This window comes from Molothrus aeneus, unplaced genomic scaffold, assembly GCF_037042795.1.
Source record: "Molothrus aeneus isolate 106 unplaced genomic scaffold, BPBGC_Maene_1.0 scaffold_36, whole genome shotgun sequence".
Taxonomy (NCBI): domain Eukaryota; kingdom Metazoa; phylum Chordata; class Aves; order Passeriformes; family Icteridae; genus Molothrus; species Molothrus aeneus.
The window spans coordinates 1,725,071-1,749,074 of record NW_027099027.1 but is presented as its reverse complement, the minus strand read 5'-3'; the positions used below and the strand labels follow the sequence as shown (position 1 = coordinate 1,749,074).

The 24,004-nt window shown below is 53.6% G+C and overlaps 2 protein-coding genes and 1 pseudogene across 2 annotated transcripts in view; 2 read left to right on the top strand and 1 right to left on the bottom strand.

Annotated features, from left to right (window-relative positions):
* LOC136570728 (uncharacterized) overlaps positions 1 to 24,004 on the top strand; it is a 2,607,743-nt pseudogene that overhangs the window by 880,435 nt on the left and 1,703,304 nt on the right.
* LOC136570729 (uncharacterized) overlaps positions 1 to 24,004 on the bottom strand; it is a 2,347,277-nt gene that overhangs the window by 732,214 nt on the left and 1,591,059 nt on the right.
* On the top strand, positions 18,556 to 20,038 carry LOC136570723 (serine/threonine-protein kinase pim-1-like). The gene is given in 4 exon segments (XM_066571169.1): positions 18,556 to 18,690; positions 18,693 to 19,011; positions 19,241 to 19,417; positions 19,704 to 20,038. Coding segments are annotated over 4 exon segments (966 nt in total).

Here is a 24,004-nt window from a genome sequence, read left to right as displayed (position 1 = left end):
CTGCAGTCATTTCCAGGCACTGCCAGTGGCCCCAGTAAGGTGTCAGTTATCCCAGTATGATCCCCCAGTCATGCCCAGTATATCCCAGTTGCCTCCAGCATGCATCCAGTCTTTCCCAGTTGCTCCAGTTTGCTTGCAGCATCATCCCAGTTTCCCTCAGCTGCTCCCAGTAGCCCAAAGTGTGATCCCAGTCGCTCCCTTTCAACCCCAATATGATCCCAGTAAGCTCCAGTTTGATCCCCCAGTCACATGCCAGCCCTCCCAGTGTGCTCCCAGTATAATGCCAGTTGCTTCCAGTCTCTCCCAGTATGGTCCCAGCTGCCTCCAGCATGGTTCCAGTTGCTTCCTAGATCAGCCCAGTCAGTCCCAGTATGATGCCATTTGCTGCCAGCGTGCTCCCAGTTGCTCCCAGTCAGGCCCAGTATGGGGGATGATGTGCAGGGTGTGCTCCCAGTCCCTCTCAGATCCTCCCAGTATTAGTCCAGTCCCTCCCAGTATGATCCAGAGATGAGCCCAGTGTGCTCCCAGTCCCTGCCAGTATGAACCTGTTGTGCTCCACATGGTTCCAGTTGCTCTCTTTCACCCTCACTTTTGTTCCAGTCACTCCCAGTATGTCCCAGTGTAGCCCAGTTCCCTCCAGCATCTTTCCAGTTCCTTCCAGTATGATCCCATTTGCTCCCAAGCACTCCCAGTCAGCCTCAGGGTAGTGGCACTCACTGCCAGAATGATCCCACTCAGCTCCAGCATGATCCCAGTTCATCCCAGTATAATCCCAGCACTTTCCAATCACCCCCAGCAGGCTCCCAGTCACTCCCAGTTCCTCCCAGTTGGTCCTAGCATGATCCCAGTTGCTCACAGCTGCTCCATCACAGTCACTCCCAGTATATCCCATTTGCCCCTAACGTGGTCTCAGTTGCCTCCTGCAGGCTCCTACTCTCTCCAGTATGATCCCAGTATGATCCCAGTGTCCATCAGTGCAATCACAGTCTGCCCTGGCATGGCAGTGTGATCCCAGTATGATGTCAGTACAAACCCAGTCCCGTCCCAGCATCATACCAGTATAATATCAATAGAAACCTAGAATTGTCCCAGTCACTCCCAGTATGATGCCAGTATATTCCCAGTCAACCCCAGTACGATCCAAGTACACAGCCAGTACATCCCCAATACACTCCCAATATGATCCCAGTATGATCCCAGTTTGATGTCAGTACAAAGCCAGTACAGCCCCAGTCACTCCCAGTCCGATCCCAGTGCAGCCCAGTCCCTGGCAGTGCTGCCACTGCTGGGATCCCCCAGGCCTGTGTGCGTTCCCCCCTGGCGGATGTGCCGAGAGGAGCCCCAAGGGCTGGCAGTGGCCAGGCAGGGTCCCCAGCAAGGCCCAGTTTGGATGTGCAGCCCCCAGTTTGCCCAGTTTGCCTCTCCTTTGGCCCGGGCCGGGTTCCCCCCGCCCGCAGCGGCTGGGAGCAGCCGAGAGCCCCGCGCTGCCCATGCCGACCTGTCCCGGCTCCATCGCCGCTGCTGCCGCGGGCTGCGAGGGCTGCGGGAACGGGGCACCGAGGGTGTGGCTGCTGCTGGGGGAGGAGGAGGAGGGAGGGAAGGGCAGGGATGGAGGGGGAGGAGGAGGCGGGGTAATGGGGGAGGAGGAGAAGAAGGAATGGAAGGGGCGGGATGGAAAAGGAGATGGGGGTGGGGATAAGACAGGGGAGGAGGAGGAGGGGGGATGGAAGGGGCGGGATGGAAGAGGAGCAGGAGGTGGGGATAAGACAGGGGAGGAGGAGGAGGGGGGATGGAAGAGGAGGAGCGGGAGGAGAAAGAGCAGGGAAGGAGGCGGGGTTAGGGGGGAGGAGGAGAGGGAGGGGAGATAGGACAGAGGAGGAGCGGGAGGAAGAGGAAGGACAAAGGCGGATCAAGGCTGAGCTGAGGGAGCCACGCGGTCTCGATCCCTGCCTGAGTTCGCAGCCCCCACCTGTGGGATCATCGCCCCCCCCCCCATGGCGCAGGTGAGCGGGGAGGGGGAGCCCGGCCCGGATATCCCGGGGGGTCCCTGGGTTGGGTTTTTGGGGGGATGTTTGGAGAATGAAGAAGTCCAAGGCTGAGCGGAAAAGGCCCCTCGGGGGGACATCGGGGGGTGGCGGTGGCGGCTGCCGGCAGAGGCAGCCTGGAGGAGCAGAGCCCTGTGTCCCCCAGGAGGCCAAAGTGGGGAGGCCAGAGAGGGGGGAGCGCCGCCATTGGCGGGAGCCTCAAGAGCCTGGAGAGGGGCAGGGGGGACTCCTTGGAGCCGCTGCAGCGCAGAGCAGAGAATGAGGGGAGAAGGGAGCCCGGGAGCCCAAACAGCCCCGGCATCCCGAAATGGGGAGAGCCAAGAGGGGGCAGTGCGTCCCCAGAGACAGCCTGGGGGGATCTCGATGCCCTTGCCTGTGGCACGGAGGCAAATCCCATGCTGTCCTTGTCCTTCCTCGCCCAGAGCAGGAGCTGAGCATGGAGAGCAGGGAGGACAAATGCCCGCGGCAGAACCTGGTGGCAGAGGCCGTTTTGAGCGGCTCCACGGCGCAGGAAGCCAACGGGGAGGAAAAGTCCCGGAGATGCCATACGAGGAGGGGCTGCAAACGCAGATGGCGGGGATGTGAGGGGGAAAGAGCCAGCCTGGGCCGGGAAGGCGGACGGAGATGGAGCCAGAGCTCGGAGCTGGTGCTCCATGAGCAGCTCCATGATGGGGAGAAGCCCCACACATGCGTGGAGTGTGGGAAGAGCTTCAGGTGGAACTCCAATCTGATCAGGCACCAGAGGATCCACACTGGGGAGAGGCCCTACGAGTGTGGGGAGTGTGCGAAGAGGTTTCAGACCAGCTCCAGTCTCTTCCGGCACTATCGGATTCACACAGAGGAGAGGCCCTTCCAATGCCCCGACTGCGGGAAGGGATTCAAGTACAACTCCGACCTTGTCAAGCACCAGCGCATCCACACTGGGGAGAGGCCCTATGAGTGTGATAAATGCAGGAAGAGGTTTCAGACCAGCTCCAGTCTCCTCCGGCACTATCAGAGTCACACAGAGGAGAGGCCATTCCAATGCCCTGACTGTGGGAAGGGATTCAAGTACAACTCCGACCTTGTCAATCACCAGCGCATCCACACAGGGGAGAGGCCCTACGAGTGTGATAAATGCAGGAAGAGGTTTCAGACCAGCTCTGATCTCCTCCGGCACTATCGGATTCACACAGATGAGAGGCCCTACCAATGCCCCGACTGCAGGAAGGGATTCAGGCAGAACTCCACCCTCGTCATCCACCGGCACATCCACACCGGGGAGAGGCCCTACAAGTGTCCCCAGTGTGGGAAGAGCTTCTCCAGGAGCTCTACCTTGACCCAACACCAACGGAGGCACCGGTAAGGGAAGCCCTGCGAGTGCCCCGAGTGCGGGAAGAGCTTCGTGCGCTGCTCCAGCTCCATCCCCCACTGGAGGAGGCACTTTGGGCACAGCCCTGGTCACTCACATTCCCTGTGATCCATGTTGGGAACACACCTGGCTGCTTGCCCTTTGGTTTGGCCTGAATTTTTTTCTCTTCTCCATCTCTCTCTACTCCAAAAGCCAAGAGGGATGGATCTGTCACTTCAAAACCACTCAAATCCCACTGAAAATAACTGAATTTTAACCCAAAAAGGCTCAATCCTACCTCAAATTCCTTGTTCCCTCCTCAAAAAAAACTCAATCCCATGCCAAACTCTCCATTCCACAGCCACCAGGGTGAGATGGGGTTAGAAGGGGATTGGGAGAAGTGGGATCTCAATTTGGAGCAATGGGATGGGGATTGTGTGGGGCTGGGTGTGTGGGATGTATTTGATAGCAAATAAAACTTTCAGAGTTAGTGATTTCTGTGCCATTTATTTTCAGTCAATTCTGTTTGCAGAGTGCCACCTTCTCAGCTGATTTAATTCCTATAAAAATCCCATTTTTTAAATCATCTAACCCAAACAGTCCAAAAACCAATATTGAAATAAAACCACCCACACACAATTAATCTTTTGAAAATAATTTTAATTTTTCAAGAGTACTTAAGGATGTTATTAAAGTTTAATTGTTTGGTTGAAATGTCTGAGAAATTATAGTGGTGTTTGGTTTTGTGTTTAGTGTATTTGTAATATGAATTGTTTAACTAAGAGGTGTTAGATTGCATGTTAGTTTCTTTAGATATTTTTAATCTGAAGTACATTAGTCATCGAGTTCTTGGAACGTAAACTAGTTTGAGGGAAAGTTTGCTGTGCATGAGGGTCTATGAATATGCACCAGGCTGATGTAAGGGGAAAGGTATTTCAGGGGATCCCCGAAGGTAACAGGGTGTTCCTGGCTGAGTGCCAAGATGCACCCGGCCGTAATAACCTTTGCTCCATGGTCCTGGTCTCCCATTGTCCCTTATTAAACTTTGTACATTTTCACGGGAGAGTGAATGTGTTTTTCACAGGCAGCTTCACAGAAACTGGAACACGTGGGGGTTCCCAGGAGTGGGCACCGCTGATCCAGGGCATGGAGGCGCTGCCTGCAATCGTCCATAACCGCCCATAAGGAGCCTCCAGGGCTTTACCCTCCATGAGCTGCAGCAGCCGTGTCGGGAAAGGTGACAAGAGCCCGTGGAATGGTGCTTGTTGCAGGCAGATTGGCCACTTGCAGCTCTTCAAAACTCCCTTCCCTGAAAAATAAAAAAAATTCAACCATTCAAAAATGTGAAAAATGCGTTTACTCTCCTGTGAAAATCTAAAAAGTTTTATAAAGAACAATGTGAAACCAGGACCATGGAGCAAAGGTTATTACGGCCGGGTGCATCTTGGCACTCAGCCAGGAGCACCCTGTTACCTTCAGGGATCCCCTGAAATACCTTTCCCCTTACATCAGCCTGGTGCATATTCATAGAGCCTCATGCACAGCAACTGGGAAGGGTTTAACAGTTTACTGGGTATATTAGCGTTCAGAAACACATAATCACCAGAATGATTATATGCAGGTGCTTTTATTGAAGAGCTCTGGGTGTCAGGGGTACCAACCCAAATCTGACTCCGACATGGGTTCGGGATGAACATGTTTTTATATTCTATCCTTATATAACTTTCATGTTAATGATTAAACTTATATTGTTCTATTGTATACATAGATTTCAGCCAAGCACGGGCTCCTCGTGGCCCCCCTCAAACTTCTAACATAGTTTCTCATGATTCTTCTTATGATTAAACAATAATTATATTTAATTACTAAATAATCATCACATCTAACAATTATATCATTTATCATGTTCTGCTTACGCAGGTGCGATTTCACATGATCTGGCAAGCACAAAGCCTAACATTTTCAGAGTCTATTTTTGACATTTTTCCAGGGCCCCACTATCATTCTCCCCCCTTTGAAAGCATTTTCCCTTCACTATAGGTGTAAATGTTTTCACTTGATACAGTCCTTAATTTCTCAATTTATTCTTGACGTTCTTCAAGGCCATGGTTGATGTAAACGTTGTCGTGGATGCTGTCACGCACTGGAGAACCAGAAGATGGTGGGCGTGGATCTCGTGTCAGTGCCTTTATTATCTTCTGGTTCCAGGACGTTTTCTTCTGTATCTCTCCCTTTAAGATGCTGTGAACTAACCAAATTGCTAAGAATACAATTAGTAAGATTATCACACTCTTAATGACAGATTTAATCCATGAACTCACGTTCATGGAGTCTTTAAAGATTTTGCCTAGCCAGGTCGTAGTCAAATCCTTTTGCTCTTCTTGTGCTTCGTGCTCTCTTTGTTTCAACTGATTGATGTCATATTCTACATCTGCAGTTACATTTGGGATGTGAACGCAGCAATGACCAACCCGTCCCTTTAAAAATCCACATACTCCATGCTCTTTCAGGAGTAACAAATCTAAGGCTAATGGATTTTGTAAAGTCATTTTTGTGGTGGCTTGTAATTGTACGTTTAATTCTTTAAATCCTTCCCGGGTGACTCTTGCCAGTCTATGTGGGATCTCAGCATATCGTTCCCGATGTCCAGAGATGCCAGGAGAACCCTTGGGGGTCTCGAAAATCCTGGAATGTTGCCAGAAGTGTTTGGTGGCTTGATTTTGATCCATCCACAGAAATAACAAGAGTTTGAGGACAAGAGAATCACTTTAGAGTAAAAGGTGTAAAAAGGGACACATTTAGAGGGTGAAATATAGACTTTAAGGTTTTTGGTACAGGGGGGTTATGGAGACAAGATGGAGGGATCAGGGTGTGTCTCGTCCTTCTTTCTTCTTCTTGTCCTCCATCTCCTGTGGTGATGTTGGCACTTGGGGATTGGTTTATGGTGAAGGTGCACTTGCTAACATGGGTGAAAAGCATTGGGAAATAAAGGTAAATATTATGTACGTAGATATTAGTATAAAAAGACATGACCGCCCCGTGGGTGGTCAGAGAGTGCCTGTGACTGCTTGCCGATCAGACCTCTGTTGGGCAGACAGAAAATTTTGTAGATAAGAAATAATAAACAATCCGAAGATCGAAAAGCTGAAGAGTCCAGACTCGTCCTTTGAAACGCGTGCCACCCAAGAACCACACTACCCGTGTCGGGGCAGAGACAGACAGCCGAACCCGACATTTGGCGTCCCTGGGTGGGCTGCCGTTGGGCACCCGGTGGGCACCCGGCGGACGACCCGGTGAGCTACTCGGCAGCAACCGGCGATCCAGCAGCATCCGGCAGCACTCGCTGAGCCACGGTGAGCTCTGTTGTGCACCTCTTGCACAGGGCAGCCTTGAAGCACCGAGTGGGCAGCTCCCGAGCTGGACTCATTCCCAGGAGAGCACTGATAACTCTTTGGGAAAACAGCCAGAAAGCAGCCAGCAGAATTTGCAGACGCGGCAGCCGCAGAGAACATCGCACTCCACCTCCACCGAAGAAAGTTCGTAGCAGGACAGCCCGGATCGGAATCGGAAAAGGCGCCTCCGAATCCATCTCCTGTGACCTGCAGGCCAGTGACCAGGAGCCTTCGGACTGCTCTGACGACAGGAATTCGGTGAGAAGGTCAAGAATTAAGAACATGGGGGGTACACTTTCCCAGGAACAAATAGAGATTCTGTCCGACCTACAGGGCGTGGCAGACACCCACACAAGGGGGATCCCAAAGAAAAAGCTTAGAGAATTATTGCTGTGGGTGCGGTGTAATTACCCGTACTCAGAAACACGGTTGTTATTTGAAGTAGGCTTTTGGCAAGAAGTTAACAGACACCTATATTTTCTAGCCACCAATGATGATAAGACAGCCTTGAAATTGCTGTCTTCAGCAAGAATTATGTTAGAGGCGACCTCGACTCAGTTGAGAGGGTCAGCCAGGCAACAACTTGTTGCGAGTCCCAAAGGGGCGGAGGGACCAGAGCAAGGCTCCAAGCAGAGATTGGCTCTGATCTCAATTAGCCCGGGGGAAAAGGTGCCCGAGAAAAGGGGACCGGGAGAAATGTCATTGCCTTCAGTCCCACCATTCCGAAAACCCAAGGGAACCCTAAAGCGCCCTGAAACTCCAGAGAGTGCAGGGGCTTCAGACTCTGACTCAGACACAGATGATACCATTCCGCTCCCTGATGAAATACAGTTTTCTCCTAGCGATATCGAGGAGGCAGGTCACTCTCTAAGAGCGTACCATCCCGATTCGCAGGAATCAGAGGGAGAGGAGGTGGAAAAAGTGGCGGAGTCGGGGAAGGGGGTTCAAAGGGAACAAGCGGGGAGGGGGGATGCGCTCTCTCGCGGCAGGCGCGGCGGCGCGGAAGCGGAGGCGGCCGGCGGGGGGGGCGTGGAGGTGATGGGAGACACGGGTTCTGGTGCGGCTTTTGCGAGCGCAACGCCGAAAGCAGCGGCGGCCTCGTTTAGCGCGGTGCCAAAAGCGCGCGGGTCGAGCAAGGCTCAAAGGACAGCCGGGGAGGGCTCTCAAACCGATGCGGCAGCGTCAGACACGGGCAGCAAGGGCGGAGCAGCTGCAGAGCTCCAGCGAGCTGCCATGGGGGGACACAGGAGACGCGCGGTGGTGACGTCAGACCCGGAAATCTGGACCCAGAGATCGGCTCGAATCGCAGCGAGAAAGGGGGCACCCGCGGGGGGGGGGCTGCGCGCTTCGGCGGAGGGTGTGGATACAGCGTCAGAGGAGGAGGAGAGAGGGGCAGGAACAGACAATAGGGAGGAGACTTCGGAGGTGGAGCGGGACGGAGACAGTGACGTCAGTACAGGGGAGGCAGGGGGCGTCCCCGAAGGCACGCATGCGCGGGAAGTGCCGGCGGAGCGAGGTCGGGGGCGGGTCCGATCCTCTGTGACGTCTGGGGCGAAGAGGAGGGGCCACGCTCGGGGTTCGACATCCCGGGGCTCCACCCCCTCTCCGAGACCGATGCCTTTAGTCTCAAACCCTATGGTTCAAACCCCTTCCACTCAAAAGAAACACTCAAGTATTCAGCCCTCAATGCCAGCTCAGTTAACAGCCATGCAAACTCGGTCTCAAACACGGCTGCAAGCGCTGCAGTCTGCCGAGCAGGAAGCGACGGAGTTCGTGTCGTCATCAAGGTTGTCCAGGCAGGCGACAGCGCCACCTCGTGGAGGGACGACCACATTGCAGGACATGTCGGAACTGCTCGACAGCGCCACCACATCACCTGCTGGCCAAACTGCGACAATGCAGCAATTTTTTCCAACAATTTATAAAAAGAAAGCTACATTAAAGAAAACAAAAACAACAACAACAACACAGCACAAGGATAATATTCCATCAACTTCAGGATCATATGAAGTTGAAGACAGCTCAGATGAAGCACAGCCTCAAGAAGAAGAAATGATACACATTACAGCAAGAGAGGGAATTCCAGCATGGATGCTTTCAGCAGCGGAAGCAGCAAGGAATCTTCTACAGTCTTTTGATGCAGCAAAAAGAACACGTTCAAGAGAGCCTCAAGTTTCTTTTCCAGATTTAGGAGCAAGACTGAAGACCTCAAGTTGAAGAACATGGAGCGAAGGATCACCAAGAACCTCCACGATTCCATTGTGCAGGCAATGGCCAATGGAGTTTCCAGAGGAGGAAGAAAAACAGCCAATAGAACCGATAGACTGGAGGGAAATTAGAAATGAATTATCAAAAGAAAAGGGTTTGATCAGAGGATCAGGAGACATAATAATGCCAGTGACGTATGATGCACAAGGCCAAAATCCAAGGTGGGAAAGGTTGGGTCACGAAGTGATCAAAGACTTATCAAAGGCCATTCAGAACAATGGTCTGAATTCGCAGTTCTTCAAACAGCTCCTGAAGGGGACATTCAATGCGTATGATTTCACGCCATTCGACATTCGATGTCTTGTGTCGATGATTCTCACTGACACACAAAGTCTTATCTGGGACAGAAGATGGAGAAGATATCTCACAGAGTTGAGAGCCAGCTATCAAGGTGGGCCAAACGCAAACCTCACAGAAGCACAGTTAGCAGGAGATCCTCCAGATGACAATCCAGTGGAGCAAGCAGCACGGCTTCCACGACGGGTGTTGAATGACATCAAAGAAGCAGCACGCAAAGCAATCTTGCAGATTGCTCCAGCGGGAGTTCCGGACATCCCATTCTCATGCGTCAGGCAAGGTCCCACAGAACCATTCTCATCTTTCATAGGTCGACTCACGCAAGCTGTGGATCGACAGGTGACGATTGATGAGGCGAAGCAACCTCTCATGGAAAGTCTAGCTTTCGGCAATGCCAACCCGGATTGTCAATGGGTCATCAGCGCAATGCCAGGACGGCCATCCTTGGCAGAGATGGTGGAGGCATGCAGCAGAGTGGGAACACCTCAGCACGTCGTGTCGATCGTGAGGGATGAACTGAGAGGAGAATGGGGAGAACAGATAAGAAGAAACCCGGAGAGGCAGTCAGAAGATCAGGACAAGGTTGAAAAGATGCTGGAAAAGGTACTCCAACAACAGAGTGAAAACATAAATAAAGTTCTTGCAACTATTCAGAAGAAGAGCAATCCATCGGGAGGACAATGCTAAAAATGTGGGGCGTTTGGACACTTGAAAAAGAATTGTCCACATGCACACGCACAAGTGCAGACACAAAAACCTACAAAGCCACTTTGTGCGTGGTGTGGAAGAGGAAGACACTCTGTGAAGGAATGTTTTTCCCAGACAGACGTGGAAGGGAATCCTCTACCGCTTCCGGGAAACGGGAGAAGGAGCGCGCCCACAAACCGTCAGCGCGCGTGGACACAAGTGATGGCGGTGACACAACTACCAACAGGACAGTCATCGGGGATCGTCAAGCAGACGCCCTCAGCAAACTCCTCAGCCGATTCTCAAGCGACCCAAAACTCCTTCCACCAGGGGCACAGTGCACACTGGCAACTTCCAAATTAATTTGCTTTCTGGATGAAAGTCATGCGGAGGTTCCAACAGGAATCCACGGAGATTCATACAAAAAACAAGATTTCTTAATAATAGGACAGGACAGGAGCAGAATCCTTGGACTTATTGTTTATCCGTCAGTTGTTTCCGCAGACAAAAATATGGAACTGACAGTTCTGGCAAAAGCACTTCGTCCACCATTGACCGTGGTGGAAAACACTCAGATCGCGAGAGCTTTTGCTCTGCCACCACACGCCATTGAAGTCATGTCAATCTTCGATGAAGAAGGGCTTCCTTTGAGGGAACATGTCAAAATACATACCACATGGGTAAAACACATAGGTCGAGATCGACCCACGCTCACATGCCAATTAACTTGTGGAGACAGAACAATAGAGGTCAGAGGCATGCTCGATACAGGAGCAGATGTCACAGTAATATCCTACATCTTTTGGCCTCGCAACTGGAGCTTGATTGCGCCCTTGGGATCGCTCTCAGGCATAGGGGGAGTTTCTCTGTGTCTGCAGAGTGAGAATGCCATCGTTGTCACGGGACCAGGAAACAAGACGGCGATCATTCGTCCTTTCGTTGTGCAGAAGCCAATCACAGTTTGGGGACGAGATCTCTTGGCACAATGGGGCACGAAGATCGAGGTGGATTTTTAGTAGGGGTCACTGCGGCACTCTCCACATTGAAGTTGACTTGGAAAACAGATGATCCAGTCTGGGTGGATCAGTGGCCCCTGGAGAGAAAAAAGTTGAGTGCATTGAAAACCCTGGTCCAGGAACAGTTGCAGAAAGGACACATCAAGCCGACAAACAGCCCTTGGAATTCTCCAGTCTTCGTCATCAAGAAGAAGCTGTCAGGCAAATGGAGGCTGTTGCACGATCTCAGGAAGATCAATGAAGTCCTTGAAGACATGGGACCACTTCAGCTGGGTCTTCCATCTGTTTCGATGATTCCCAGAGATTGGCCGCTTGTGGTCATTGACCTCAAGGACTGTTTCTTCAGCATTCCACTTCATCCGGATGATGCTCCGAGGCTTGCCTTTTCAGTTCCAAGTATCAACAAGGAAACGCCTCTGCAGCGGTACCATTGGGTCGTTCTTCCTCAGGGTCTCAAGAACTCGCCGACAATCTGCCAATGGTACATGGCATGAGCTTTGTCGCCAGCGCGGAAGAAATTCCCGAAGGTGAGGATCATTCATTATATGGATGATTTGCTCATTGCGGCATCAACACAACAAGAGCTGCAAAAAGCTCGTGACTGTGTCATCGCAGAAGTGCAAAAGGCAGGTCTGGAAATCAGTGTTTCAAAGATTCAGGAGGTCGCGCCTTGGAAATATCTAGGGTGGAAAATCTCGGAGAAAACAATAAGGCCTCAAAAGATGGAAATCAGCACAAGAGTCAACAATCTGCATGATTTACAACAACTTCTAGGGGAAATCAACTGGATGAGGTCGATTTTGGGAATCACAAACAGTGACATTCCAGCGTTGCTTGATCTTTTGAGAGGAGATGCAGACATTCGATCTCCCAGGACACTCACAAAAGAAGCGAAGAGGGAGTTGGAAAAGGTTACAGATGCCATTCAGAAGAGACAGGCACATCGATTCGTTGAATCGTTGCCTTTCCAGTTAGCAGTGTTGGGAAAGAAAGCACAATTCCATGGTTTGATCTTCCAATGGGACGCATCTCAGAGAGATCCTTTAATAATCATAGAGTGGATTTTCTTACCGTATAGGCCTTCAAAGACAATTCTGACAGATTTGGAGATGGCAGCACAGATCATCATGAAGGGGAGAACAAGATTGCTGACAATGGCGGGACGAAAATTTTCAAAGATTTATCTACCTTTGAAAAAAGATTATTTTGATTGGGCGATGCAGAAATCAAAAGATTTGTTAATTGCATTGTTAGCTTTTCCAGGAGCTTGCACAATCAATTTTCCACAACATAGAATGTTGCAATTGCAAATATGCTACAGAGCAAAGCCAAAAATAAGTGAAGAACCTCTGGACGGGATCACAGTGTTCACTGATGGCTCAGGGAAGACACACAAGTCAGTGATCACGTGGATGAACTCAACGACAGGGGAATGGGAATCAAACGTGAAGACAGTTCAAGGCTCTCCACAAATTGTGGAGTTGGCAGCTGTTGTCCGAGCATTTCAGTTGTTTCACCAACCGCTCAATTTGGTCACAGACTCTGCATACATTGCAGGTGTGGTCAAGCGATTGGAAGGTTCGCTCTTGAAAGAAGTCAGCAACGAAGTTTTATATTCCTATCTAGTGAGCATGAAAACAGTGCTAGAAAGCAGGAAAGAAGAATATTTCATCACTCACATCAGAGCGCACACAACACTTCCAGGATTTCTAGCGGAAGGGAATGCTCAGGCAGACAGATTGACAATGCCCATTTCACAAACACTTCCGGACATTTTTGAGCAAGCACGACTGAGTCATGCATTTTTTCATCAGAATGCGCAGGCGGTGATGGAATCCTTTCGTCTCACAAAAACTCAGGCGAGGGAAATCATTAGTGCTTGTCCAGATTGTCAACTCGTGCAACCACCTGCTTCAACAGGAGCAGTCAATCCACGAGGACTGCAAAGTCTTCAGCTGTGGCAAACAGATGTCACAAAATATCCATCATTTGGGAGACTCAAAAATGTTCATGTGTCAATAGATACATTCTCAGGGGCAGTCTTTGCTTCAGCACATGCAGGGGAAACAGCAGAACATGCTTGTCGACATTTTTTGCAAGCATTTGCATCATTAGGTGTGCCTCAAGAAATAAAAACAGATAATGGTCCAACATATACAGGCAGGGTGCTTGACAGATTCCTGAAAAAATGGGGTGTCAGACACACATTTGGCATTCCACATTCACCCACAGGTCAGGCAGTCATTGAAAGAACACATCACACCCTGAAATCCCTTTTGGACAGGCAGAAAAGGGGGGAGCCAGAGGCGACACCACACATGAAATTAAACAAAGCATTTTATGTGTTGAATTTTCTTAACAGCTCGTCTTCTGAACCCAATCCACCAATCGTGAGGCATTTTTCAAACAGCTCTCAGGCAAAACTAAGGGAGAATCCTTTGGTTTTGATCAGAAACCCAGAGACAGGACAAATAGAGGGTCCTTTCAAACTAATCACTTGGGGCAAGGGTTTCGCTTGTGTTTCCACAGGGCAAGGGCTGAAGTGGGTGTCAGCGCGGCACGTGAAGCCATTCCGGACAAGAGAGCAGGAGAGCACAGATCCCAGAGGCAGAGAAACGAGTACACAGACGGAGGAAGAAACTCAAGTTGTGAACAACAACTCAGAAGAGGGACGAAAAGAATAAAAACTTTGGGGGTTTTTTCCTTTGTGGCTTTGAGCGGGAGCATGACAATGAAATTTTATAAGGGTGAAGTCGTGAGCTTCATGATGCTCATGCTTTCATCTGTTGCTTTAAGCAATAGAGCAAATCTACCTGTCAGTCAGCCAAAACAAAATGTTTGGGAAGCGTTAGCCCAGGCAGCAAATTTAGAAAGTATCTGCCTGACACATTCGAAACCAGGGAAACCATTCACAGCATGCATGGTTGGGTTGCCAGTGGGCGAATGGCCAATTCCAGGACATTCTCCAATGGAGATTTCGCAGGTCATCAAAGATCCTGTGAATGAATGGTGTGCTTGGACACATCTTTTACCTGTGGCTTCTACCGAACCACAGGAACTGGAAATTTTCGGGTCCACAACAATGGAACTATGCATGAAATTCGAAATTTCGAATGTGTCAAGGACAAACAAAAGTGTTAATGTCACACCAAATCACGAATATTATAGAAACGCATCAGCCTGGTGCAATCACACTGTGACGACAGCCAAAGGATCAATCCAGGTTCCAGTGCAATTGCCACGCGGGTTGTTTTTAATTTGTGGGGACAGAATTTGGCACGGCATTCCTGCAAATGCCAAGGGAGGTCCATGCAGCATTGGGAGGATTTCAATGTTGTCACCAGATTTGAAAGTATTAAGAGAGCAAAAGCACAAAGAAAAAAGGTCCTTGCAACATTGCAGTGCAGACTGTGATGATGAAGTGTACACTTAGGACAAGGCAAGGAGAATTGCAGCAGCAATTTTCTCACCTCAGACAGCGTCGGGGGTGGCCTTGACTCAACTGGACCACATGGGTTGTTGGTTGAGCAAGCATGCTCAATCAATCTCTCTCGCTTTGAGTGATATGTTAAAAGACGTAAGCAGTGTGAGAGAGGCAGCTCTGCAAAATAGGGCAGCAATCGATTATCTATTGCTTGCTCATGGACATGGATGTGAAGAGTTTGAGGGAATGTGCTGCATGAATCTCTCAGATCATTCAAGATCAATTCATGAAAGTATTCAAAACATAAAAGACAGTATAAAGAAACTAGGCGAAGTCACTGGATCATGGATTGATGATTTGGCGGGATTTTTTGATCTTTCCCCCTTATGGAGAGGGTTTTTAAAAATGGGATTTTATATTTTAATAATTCTCTTAGTCCTCATGCTCATCGTCCCATGCATCTTTTTGTGTGTGAGACGTGTCATGAGTCAAGTTGCCAAAGAAGTCTTCTTAGTGCAAACAGAAGGGGGAGATGTGGGATCTCAGCACATCGTTCCCAATGTCCAGAGATGCCAGGAGAACCCTTGGGGGTCTCGAAAATCCTGGAATGTTGCCAAGAGTGTCTGGTGGCTTGATTTTGATCCATCCACAGAAATAACAAGAGTTTGAGGACAAGAGAATCACTTTAGAGTAAAAGGTGTAAAAGGGACACATTTAGAAGGTGAAATATAGATTTTAAGGTTTTTGGGTACAGGGGGGTTATGGAGACAAGATGGAGGGATCAGGGCGTGTCTTGTCCTTCTTCTTCCTTCTTCTTGTCCTCCATCTCCTGTGGTGATGTTGGCATTTGGGGATTGGTTTATGGTGAAGGTGCACTTGCCAACATGGGTGAAAAGCATTGGGAAATAAAGGTAAATATTGTGTACGTAGATATTAGTATAAAAAGACATGACCGCCCCGTGGGTGGTCAGAGAGTGCCGGTGACTGCTTGCAGATCAGACCTCTGTTGGGCAGACAGAAAATTTTGTAGATAAGAAATAATAAACAACCTGAAGACCGAAAAGCTGAAGAGTCCAGACTCATCCTTTAAAACGCGTGCCACCCAAGAACCACACTACCCGTGTCGGGGCAGAGACAGACAGCCGAACCCGACAACATGCTCTGAAAAGGCAGACCCAGGGAGGGGCCATGTAAAATCATTCCTGGAATATGTAAAGTAGTTTATGGATATGCATGAGGGTCTATGAATATGCAGCAGGCTGATGTAAGGGGAAAGGTATTTCAGGGCAATGCAGATTCCTTGGTTGTGGTTTTAGTCCATTCTTATCACCTCCAGTTTTTCGGCTTTGGTCCACTCTGACTCTGAGAAATTGAGGTTTTGGGATTTTTAGTATGTTGTGGATGGAAGCAAAATGGAGGGCACAGTGTTTCGTCCTGGGTTTCTTCTTCATGCTTCTTCCTTCTTCTTCATGGGTTTGGGTGGCTTTTTGTAATTGGGCAGAAATTCCACATTGCAGGCTCTTTGGGATCAGTTACTAGGTTAAAAGGGAAAATAATCTAGGTGTCAGTTCCTAATTGGATACTTTAGTCTTTAAAGACCTTGGAACAAGAGATTGTTGGCCATTTTGTGCCTTCTAATGAAAAGCTGCTGAACTCCCAGTAATGAGGCTGTTTTACTGATAAGAAATAATAAACACTTGAGTCTGAACATGAATTACTGTCTCAAGTGCCTTCAATCCAGAGCCAGTGAAACCAACAACTGGTACCCCACAGCTTGAGGTAGTGCCAAGGCAGAACTTGTTCATGCTCTTTTCCCCTGGTGATTTTCTACTCCCGTCCAGACTCTGATAGCAAAGCCGTGCTGGTGACAAAAGATTGACCTTGGCATCCTGGGGCACTTTCTGGGTGGGTGTTTGAATCTGCTTTTCCAGGCCTCGGGCTGAGCAGGGTGAGGCCGAGGCCTGGGCCCCTCCAGGCGGCGCCGGGAGCCCCAGGGCAGCGGCGAGGGGCGGCCCTGAGGGGCGGCACAGGGGGCATTTCCCCCGAGCGGGCGGGCGGGCGGGCGGGCGGCGGGGAAAGGCGCCCTGGGCACAAGGGCAGGCACAAGGGCCCCGGCTCTCTGCAGTGCGGGCGGCCCAGCGCCAATCGCTGCTCCCAGAGCCGCTGCCAGGGCCGGGTCTCCTCCCCGCCGCTGACCCTGCACCTGCAGCGCTGCCTCCGGCTCTGCCGGGCTCCCCGGCACGGACGGCAAGGATGTGGACACGCTGCAGCAGGGGCCCAGCAGGGACACCCAGATGGTGCCAGGGCTGCAGCTCCTCTCCTGCAAGGAAAGGCTGACACAGCTCGGCTTCTTCGGCCTGGGAAAGAGACCCAGCCTTGATCCAGCTGTGGCCTTCCAGTACCTGAGGGCAACCTACAAGAAAGCTGGACAGGGACTTTGTACGAGGGCAGGCAGGGACAGGACAAGGGAGCGTGGATCCAAATGGAGAGAGATTAGGTTTAGGTAAGGGATCAGAAAAAAGACTCTCCTGGAACAGGTTGCCCAGAGAAGGTGGGCATGTCCCGTCCCTGACAGTGTTCAAGGCCAGGCTGCATGGAGCTCTAGACAAGCCGGTCCAGTGCAAGGGGTCCCCAGCCACAGCAGGGGGGTTGCAGCCATGGGATTTTCCAGATCCCTTCCAAGCCAAACCATGCCACAACTCCATGATTCTGGGATACTTCCCCTCCTCATCCTCTGGCAGAAAAAGAAACTTGGCCCCAAGTTCCACACTGCAGACCATGTCTTTTGGCAGCCTGCAACTGTGTCAACAGAGGATGAAAAGAGATGACATTACTGACACGATTTCCCTTTTCTACTTGAAAAGTAAATGCTCTGCTCCTGTCCACTCTGGCAAAATTGTCAGAAGAGGCAATTGTTCCCCATGAAATGCTTGGTCTCATGCAAAGAAGAAAGAAGCCAGAAGCCAACAGTCTTTGTTATTGCTACATTGTTTTCTTTGGTTACTTCTCTAATAGGAATGACTTTGGGTTGTGATTTGTTTGTTTCTCTCTTTCGTTCCTTGGGGCGCGCGGCGGCTCCTCCGTTGGGTTCGCGGGGGCAACGGAGGAACGACCGCGAGCTCCGGCAGCTCTGCAGCAGCAGCAGCAGCAGCAGCAGCAATGCTTCTCTTGATTGGTTTTCCGCTCGACTTCCCACTCGCTCCGCATCCCCTTCTCTCTCTCACACTCACTCTACTCCCGTCCCGTGCCGTTCCGTCCGTGTTCCGCCTCTCCCAGCCCGGCGGATGCCGCGTCCCGCAAGGGGCCCCTCGGCGGGGCCGCCCCGTGTCCGCCCCTGCCCGGCCCGCCATGGTTCCGCCTCAGCAGGGCTCTCTCCATCCTGGCTGTGGCGCTGCTGGAAGAGCCGTTCGCTCTGGTGCTGGCGGAGCAGCGCGGGCTTTTGGCTGCGCCTTGTGCGGGCTCTGGCCCAGCCCCGGCCGAGGTCCCGGCCCCAAACGAAGCCCCTGCCGCGGTTCCGCCCGCAGCCGCCCTGCTGCCGCCCGGCTCCCGCCCCGTGGCCGACAGCGTGGCCGGCAGCTGCCCCGCTCCAAGCTCCGCCACTCGCCAGCTCGGCCGCCGGCCCCGAGCCGCCGCAGCCCGGGGCAGTTTGGCAAGCAGCAGCACGCCGGGCGGGTGGGTGCCCCGGGCAGAAGAGCGGCAGCGCGGTGCCGCCCGCATGGGTGGAGAGGCCTCCCCTAGAGCAGCTCTAGCGGCAGGGCCCGCTGCTGGGCAGCAGCGGCTGCGGCAGCGTTTACTCTGGTCCCCGCCTCGCCGACGGCGCCCCGAGAAGAGATGGGGCCAGCTCGGAGGGCGGCAGGCGGCGGCAGGCGACGAGCTCAGCCCGCCGCTGGCCTTGGCTCGCAGGCGGCCATCAAGCGAGTGTCCCGGGAGCGCATCTCGGAGTGGGCGAGGCTGGGGAGTGAGCGGGGCCAGCGGGAGGAGCCGGTGGGGCGTGCCGGGCGGGGCTGAGGCGAGGCCTGGCAGGGAGGCAGCCGGAACGCTGCGAGGGCAGTGAGCGTGGAGTGAGCGGGGGCCGCACAGCGCCCTGGGCCGGGCCATGGCGAGCCGCGGCGGGGCCGGGCAGGGGCTGCCCGAGGCGCGGCGCAGCATCGGCCCCACTGACGGCATCGCAGTCCCCCCGCAGCACAAGGGCGCCCTTGTGCCCCTGGAGCTGGCGCTGCTGTGGATGGTGCCGCGGCCTGGTTCCACGGTGTCGTGCAGCTCCTGGACTGGTTCGAGGTGCCCGAGGGCTTCGCGCTGCTCATGGAGCGTCCGCAGCGCTGTCAGCACCTCTGGTACTTCCTGCATGAGCGGCGGTTCCTGACGGAGCCCGTGGCGCGAGGGCTGTTCCGCCAGGTGCTGGAGGCCATGGGGCGCTGCAGCAGCCACGGCGTCCTGCACTGCCACATCAAGGCCGAGAACGTCCTCGTCAACCTGGCCACGGGCGAGGCGAAGCTCATCGACTTCGGCTGCGGCACGATCCTCCAGGACACGTTCTACACCTGGATGTCAGGTGAGCCCAAAGCCGGGGCCCAGCCGGGCAGCAGAGTACCCCCCCTGGCTGGCAGAGGGGGAATAGGGAGGGAAGGAAGGAGGGAGGGAAGGAAGGATGGGGAATCCATCTTCAGCCAGCTGCAGCCAAGTTGCTTTGTGGCAGGGCAGGGGCTGGCTGTTGTGGAACGGGAGCTGGCTGGGAGGGAGGGAGCAGCATGGGCCTGATGAGCTGTGCCCGTGTCCCATAGGAACGCCGGAGTACAGCCCACCAGAGTGGATCCTCTTTGGCTGCTACCATGGCCAGCCAGCCACCATCTGGTCCCTGGGCATCCTGCTCTATGAGCTGCTCTGTGGGCACCTTCCTTTCCACACCAACGAGGACATCGTCCGGGGCCAGCTCTTCTTCCTGCCCCGGGTGTCTCAAGGTGGGGATGCGCCTTCAAGGCACGAGGGGAAGAATGGGATTGGGAGGGGCAGCTGGCACATAAGCGTCCTGCTCTTGCAGCTGGTGAGGAGGAGGATCTCCTGGGCTTAGCTGAAGGAAGTGGCACCTGTGCCTCTGTGCTGGTGTCCTCCGCAAGAGAGGATCGATAGGAAACTTTTGGCCGCAGCTCTGAGCACTCCTGGTGTGGCCTGGGCACTGTGGAATGTGGGAGAGCACGGACAGGAGCCTTGTCCCGCTGAGCGGCGGTTTCTGGTTTCTCTCCGCAGAGTGCCAGCACCTCATCAGGTGGTGTTTATGCATGGAGCCCACAGACAGGCCAGCACTGGAGGACCTTTTTGAGCATTCTTGGCTGCAGGAGCCCTGCCTGGCCCAGGAGACAGCAGAGATGCCTCCCTGTGCACAGGAGGATCCAGGAGCCCAGCAAGCAGCAGCGGCACGCGTCTCGTGGCGCTGGAAGAAAACCCCGGAGCGTTTCCCTGCGGCCGCGGCGCGGAGGAGAGAGCGCAGCCGAGGAGATGCTGCTTCCGCTGGTCCCCGCGAGCTGTGGAGGGAGCGACTCTGTGCTGCCCGTCCCATTGGAGAAGTGGTGGCAGTGCGGTGAAAGTGCCACGGACTGGGACAGGGGAAACATCCCCCTGCAGCTCAATGGCATCGTGATGTCCCCGCAAGCCGGGGCACAGCTGGCGCATTCTTCTGGAGCACGACGTGGAGCTGGGAACACCATCCTGGAGCTGGCCGCTGGCGGGGCAGAGCCGATTGGCTTTGGCTGCGGCCCCTGCCTGGAGGACACGCTCTGCGCCCCGATGGAATCAAGATGAGTCCCCAGCCGGCGCAGGGGCGGGGGGATGCTGGTGCTCCCAGGCACGGCAGGGCTCGGCCTGGCCACTCGCCGGAGGTTCTGCACTTGGCGGCGCTGGGGAATATTAATTTTTCCGCCGGCCGCCGAGCTGCTTTTTGGCAGGACAGGGGATGGATGTTGTGGAAGGGGAGCTGGCTCCTGGCCTTGCTGACAGCTTCTGCCAGCCAGCCTGGCACGGGCTGAGGCGGGGGCAGCCAGCCTGAGAAAAGCATCCATCCATGTGGATGGGGGTGGCAGAGGGGGACGGGTTCCGAAGCCATGCCCCAGCTGGTCTGCTCTGCAGGCCCTTGAGGAAGGGGTGCGTTTACGGGCAGGAAAGGTGGGGATTTTCCCCACCCCTGGACAGGTTTAATTCTCACATGGAGTGGTCAGACCCTCCTCAGGCCCATGAAACGGTGACAGGCTTTGTGCTTTTTCTGTTTCCAGGTCTTGTTTTGAATTGACTTTCATGCAATTGTTCTTTGTTTTTCCCAGGAGGATTACACCTGGTGCCTGTAGTAGTAAGGGACAGGCGTTCGGAAGATTTCGGGCTATGACGGAAAATTACAGGAATCCTTCTGCCCCCCTCCCCATAGATAAAGATCACCCTTGGAATGTAGCCAAACAGGTAGCCCCCCTAACCTATGGATGCCAGTAACTTTCCACTCCATACTAACCCTAGAATGTATAGCCAAACCCCTGTCTGATGTAGAGAAACCCCTTAGTCCATAAATACCCTTATTGAGACCCCTTAATAAACGCCTTTAACCGTCCACCACATTGGTGTCAGCGTCCGTTATTGGCCACAAGGGATCCCAAGGAGGAGATCGCAGTGCTGGACTCTGAAACCAGGTCACCGTGGCCTTCGCAAGAAGGCAACATAATGGTGCTGAAACCCGGGAGCGACGCAAGTCCGGGTGACGGGAGTACTCCTGGCCAGGGGACAGCATTCACAGCGCCGGAACAGGGGCACGCCCCGGGACCCGCGATTCGTATGGAAGTGATAGCGAAGGTCGTAAGTTCGATACATATGCAATGGGGAATCAAATGTGAGCTCAGGAATTTTAATCTCTCTTTAACGAGACTCCTAGAGCTTGGGGTCATTGCTCGACCCATAGATACATTGCACTCTGAGGTGTGGCAGAAATGTACTGTCGCGCTAGCAGAGGACACAAAAGCCACAGGCAGCAGCAAAAGCCTGAAAGCGTGGGGGAAGGCAGAAGCAGCCCTACGCAAAGCATTAGAAGAACGGGAGACGTGGAACGCTGCGCGTTCCTGTCTGTTAATCACGCCGCAGCGGGGGGAGGGGGCGGGGCGATAACGCGAAACTCCCCTGGTGGCGACCCGATTGAGAGTGGGGAGACGGGGGGGCCGGGCGCATCCCATCCCTCCCCGAGCCCAGAGCCCCCGGAGCCCCCGGGGGACCCCCCGACCCTTCCGGGGGACCCGCCGGGGCCCAAACCCCCTCCGGAACCCCCCGGAATGCCCGCGGGCCCCTCGCCTATCCCTTCCCCGCCGCTAGCTGACTTAGCGCAAGAAGCGGAGGGACTCGCGCGGTCCTTTTGGGAGGGACTGGTGGCAGAAGCACGAAATATCGAGAAGGCAAGCGCACGGGCGGGTGGCGGAGGGGATCCGCCGCCTTTTCCGTTCGAATATGGCGCAGGTGGCCGGGAAGAGGGGTGGAGCCCGTCGGCCCGTGGCGGGAAGAACCCGAACCCAGCAGACATGCATGCGTGGGGGTGCGACAGAGGGTGGGCACTCGCTCGGGAGCCGCGCCCACTGCCACCACCATATATGGGAGAGATCCCTCCCTGCGGGAGGCAGGGCGAGCCCAGGGGGCGGGAGCGGCACCGCCCCCGAGGGGAGGAGTGGGGCCGTAGCTGAACAAAACGGCAGGGGAGACCAGAAGTTCACTGGCAGTTGACTTCCGACTCTGAAGAGAACCACACCTCCCCAGACTGCTCTGCGGAGCCGACCGAGTCCAGCAGCGACTCGGAAACAGAGGAAACAGAATCAATGCGGTTTCGGACGAAACCAAATAAAACTTTTAACACAGCCGGGAACCAGCCCCAATACGAGCTCACCGACTGGGGTAAAATCAAAATCGAATGCGCGGAATGGGCACCCGCAGCATCGGTGCATGCCTTCCCAGTGAGAATTACGGGACCCCAGGGGAACCAGCAAAGAACATATACTCCCGTTAATTCCAAAGACGTTCAGACAATAGTAAAAGCTATCTCAGAAAAAGGAATTAACTCAGGGGTGGTTTCCACTCTCGTGGATGGTCTTTTTAGCAATGATGATTTACTCCCTTTTGATATAGTGCAAATAAGCCGTATGCTTTTTGATGGGGCGGGTTTGATAATATTTAAACAGGAATGGACGGACCAATGTGCAACCATGCTCGCTCAGACAGCAGGGGAAGGGCAGCCACTCCACGGGTCGAGTTTATCTAGGTTGTTGGGTAAGCACGACGAAGTAGCCACACCCCAGCAACAAGCTGCGCAGCTTCGGACTGAGGAAGTCAGGGCGACTTCTCGGGCGGCCAGAGAAGCTATACGCACTTCATCCAGGGTGGTGGACAGACCGACACCATGGTCGACCATCAAACAGGGGGAGAGTGAAGGCTTTACACAATTTGTTGACCGCCTTCAGGCTGCGGTGGACTCTTCTAACTTACCCGCTGTTGCTAAAGGTCCGGTGATAACCGACTGCCTTCGGCAGCAATGTAACACCGTAACCAAAGATATATTGCGTTCCCTGCCGGCCAGGGCCAGCCTGGCTGACATGATTAAGCATGTTGTGAGGGAAGAGCAGCTGACCCCACTTCAGGCAACCGTCCACACCCTAACCAGTGTGATGGCCTGCTTCAAATGTGGTCAGTCAGGTCATGTCGCGGCAAACTGCCCCCAGCCGGCACAGCTTCCCCAGGCAACACCCCCGCCCCAGCAGCGCCCCAGAGGGATCTGCTGGAACTGTGGGAAGAGAGGTCACCTCGTTAGGGACTGTAGATCCCGGCCCCGGGGAAACGGGAGGGGGGGGGGTGTGCGGGCCATATTCAGCCCCCTCCCGCTATGGATGCGAGACGGCCCATCTATGCCAACCCACAGTGGGGCAGGGGACCTTCATACCCTATGCTCCCGCAGGAGGCAGTCAGTATCGCACCCTGCCAGCGATACAGTGGCAGGGCTATGCAGTACCACCAACCGTACCCTCACACCCACCACCATCACAAGCCACGCAAGCGCTACAGGACCAGCAGAGAACACCCCAGACCGGGACCCCTGGGTGGCCCTGGCCATGAAAATAGGGAAGGAACCCCTGAGGATGTGGGGGACATGCCGCCTCTATGGCAGTCGGGACCCCCACATCGTAGGACTTCAGCTTTGGGTAGACACGGGATCAGACTGCACGATTCTTCCCCAATCGCATTGGCCCAGACATTGGCAGGTTAAGGAAGTCCCTCCAGTGAACGGGGTGGGGGGACAAACCCGGGCGTGGAAAAGCACCCAGCTGGTGGCTATAACACTTCACACAAAAAAGGGACCAGACAGACAGTAGCGATTTACCCCTACATTTTGCAAAACTCTCCGCCACTAATAGGAAGGGACGTCCTTGCTATGCTAGGAGTCAAGATTACAAATTTATCATAAGGGCCACTGCTGTACACCCTCAGCTGCCGATCAAATTGACTTGGAAATCATCAGATCCTATTTGGAGGGAGCAGTG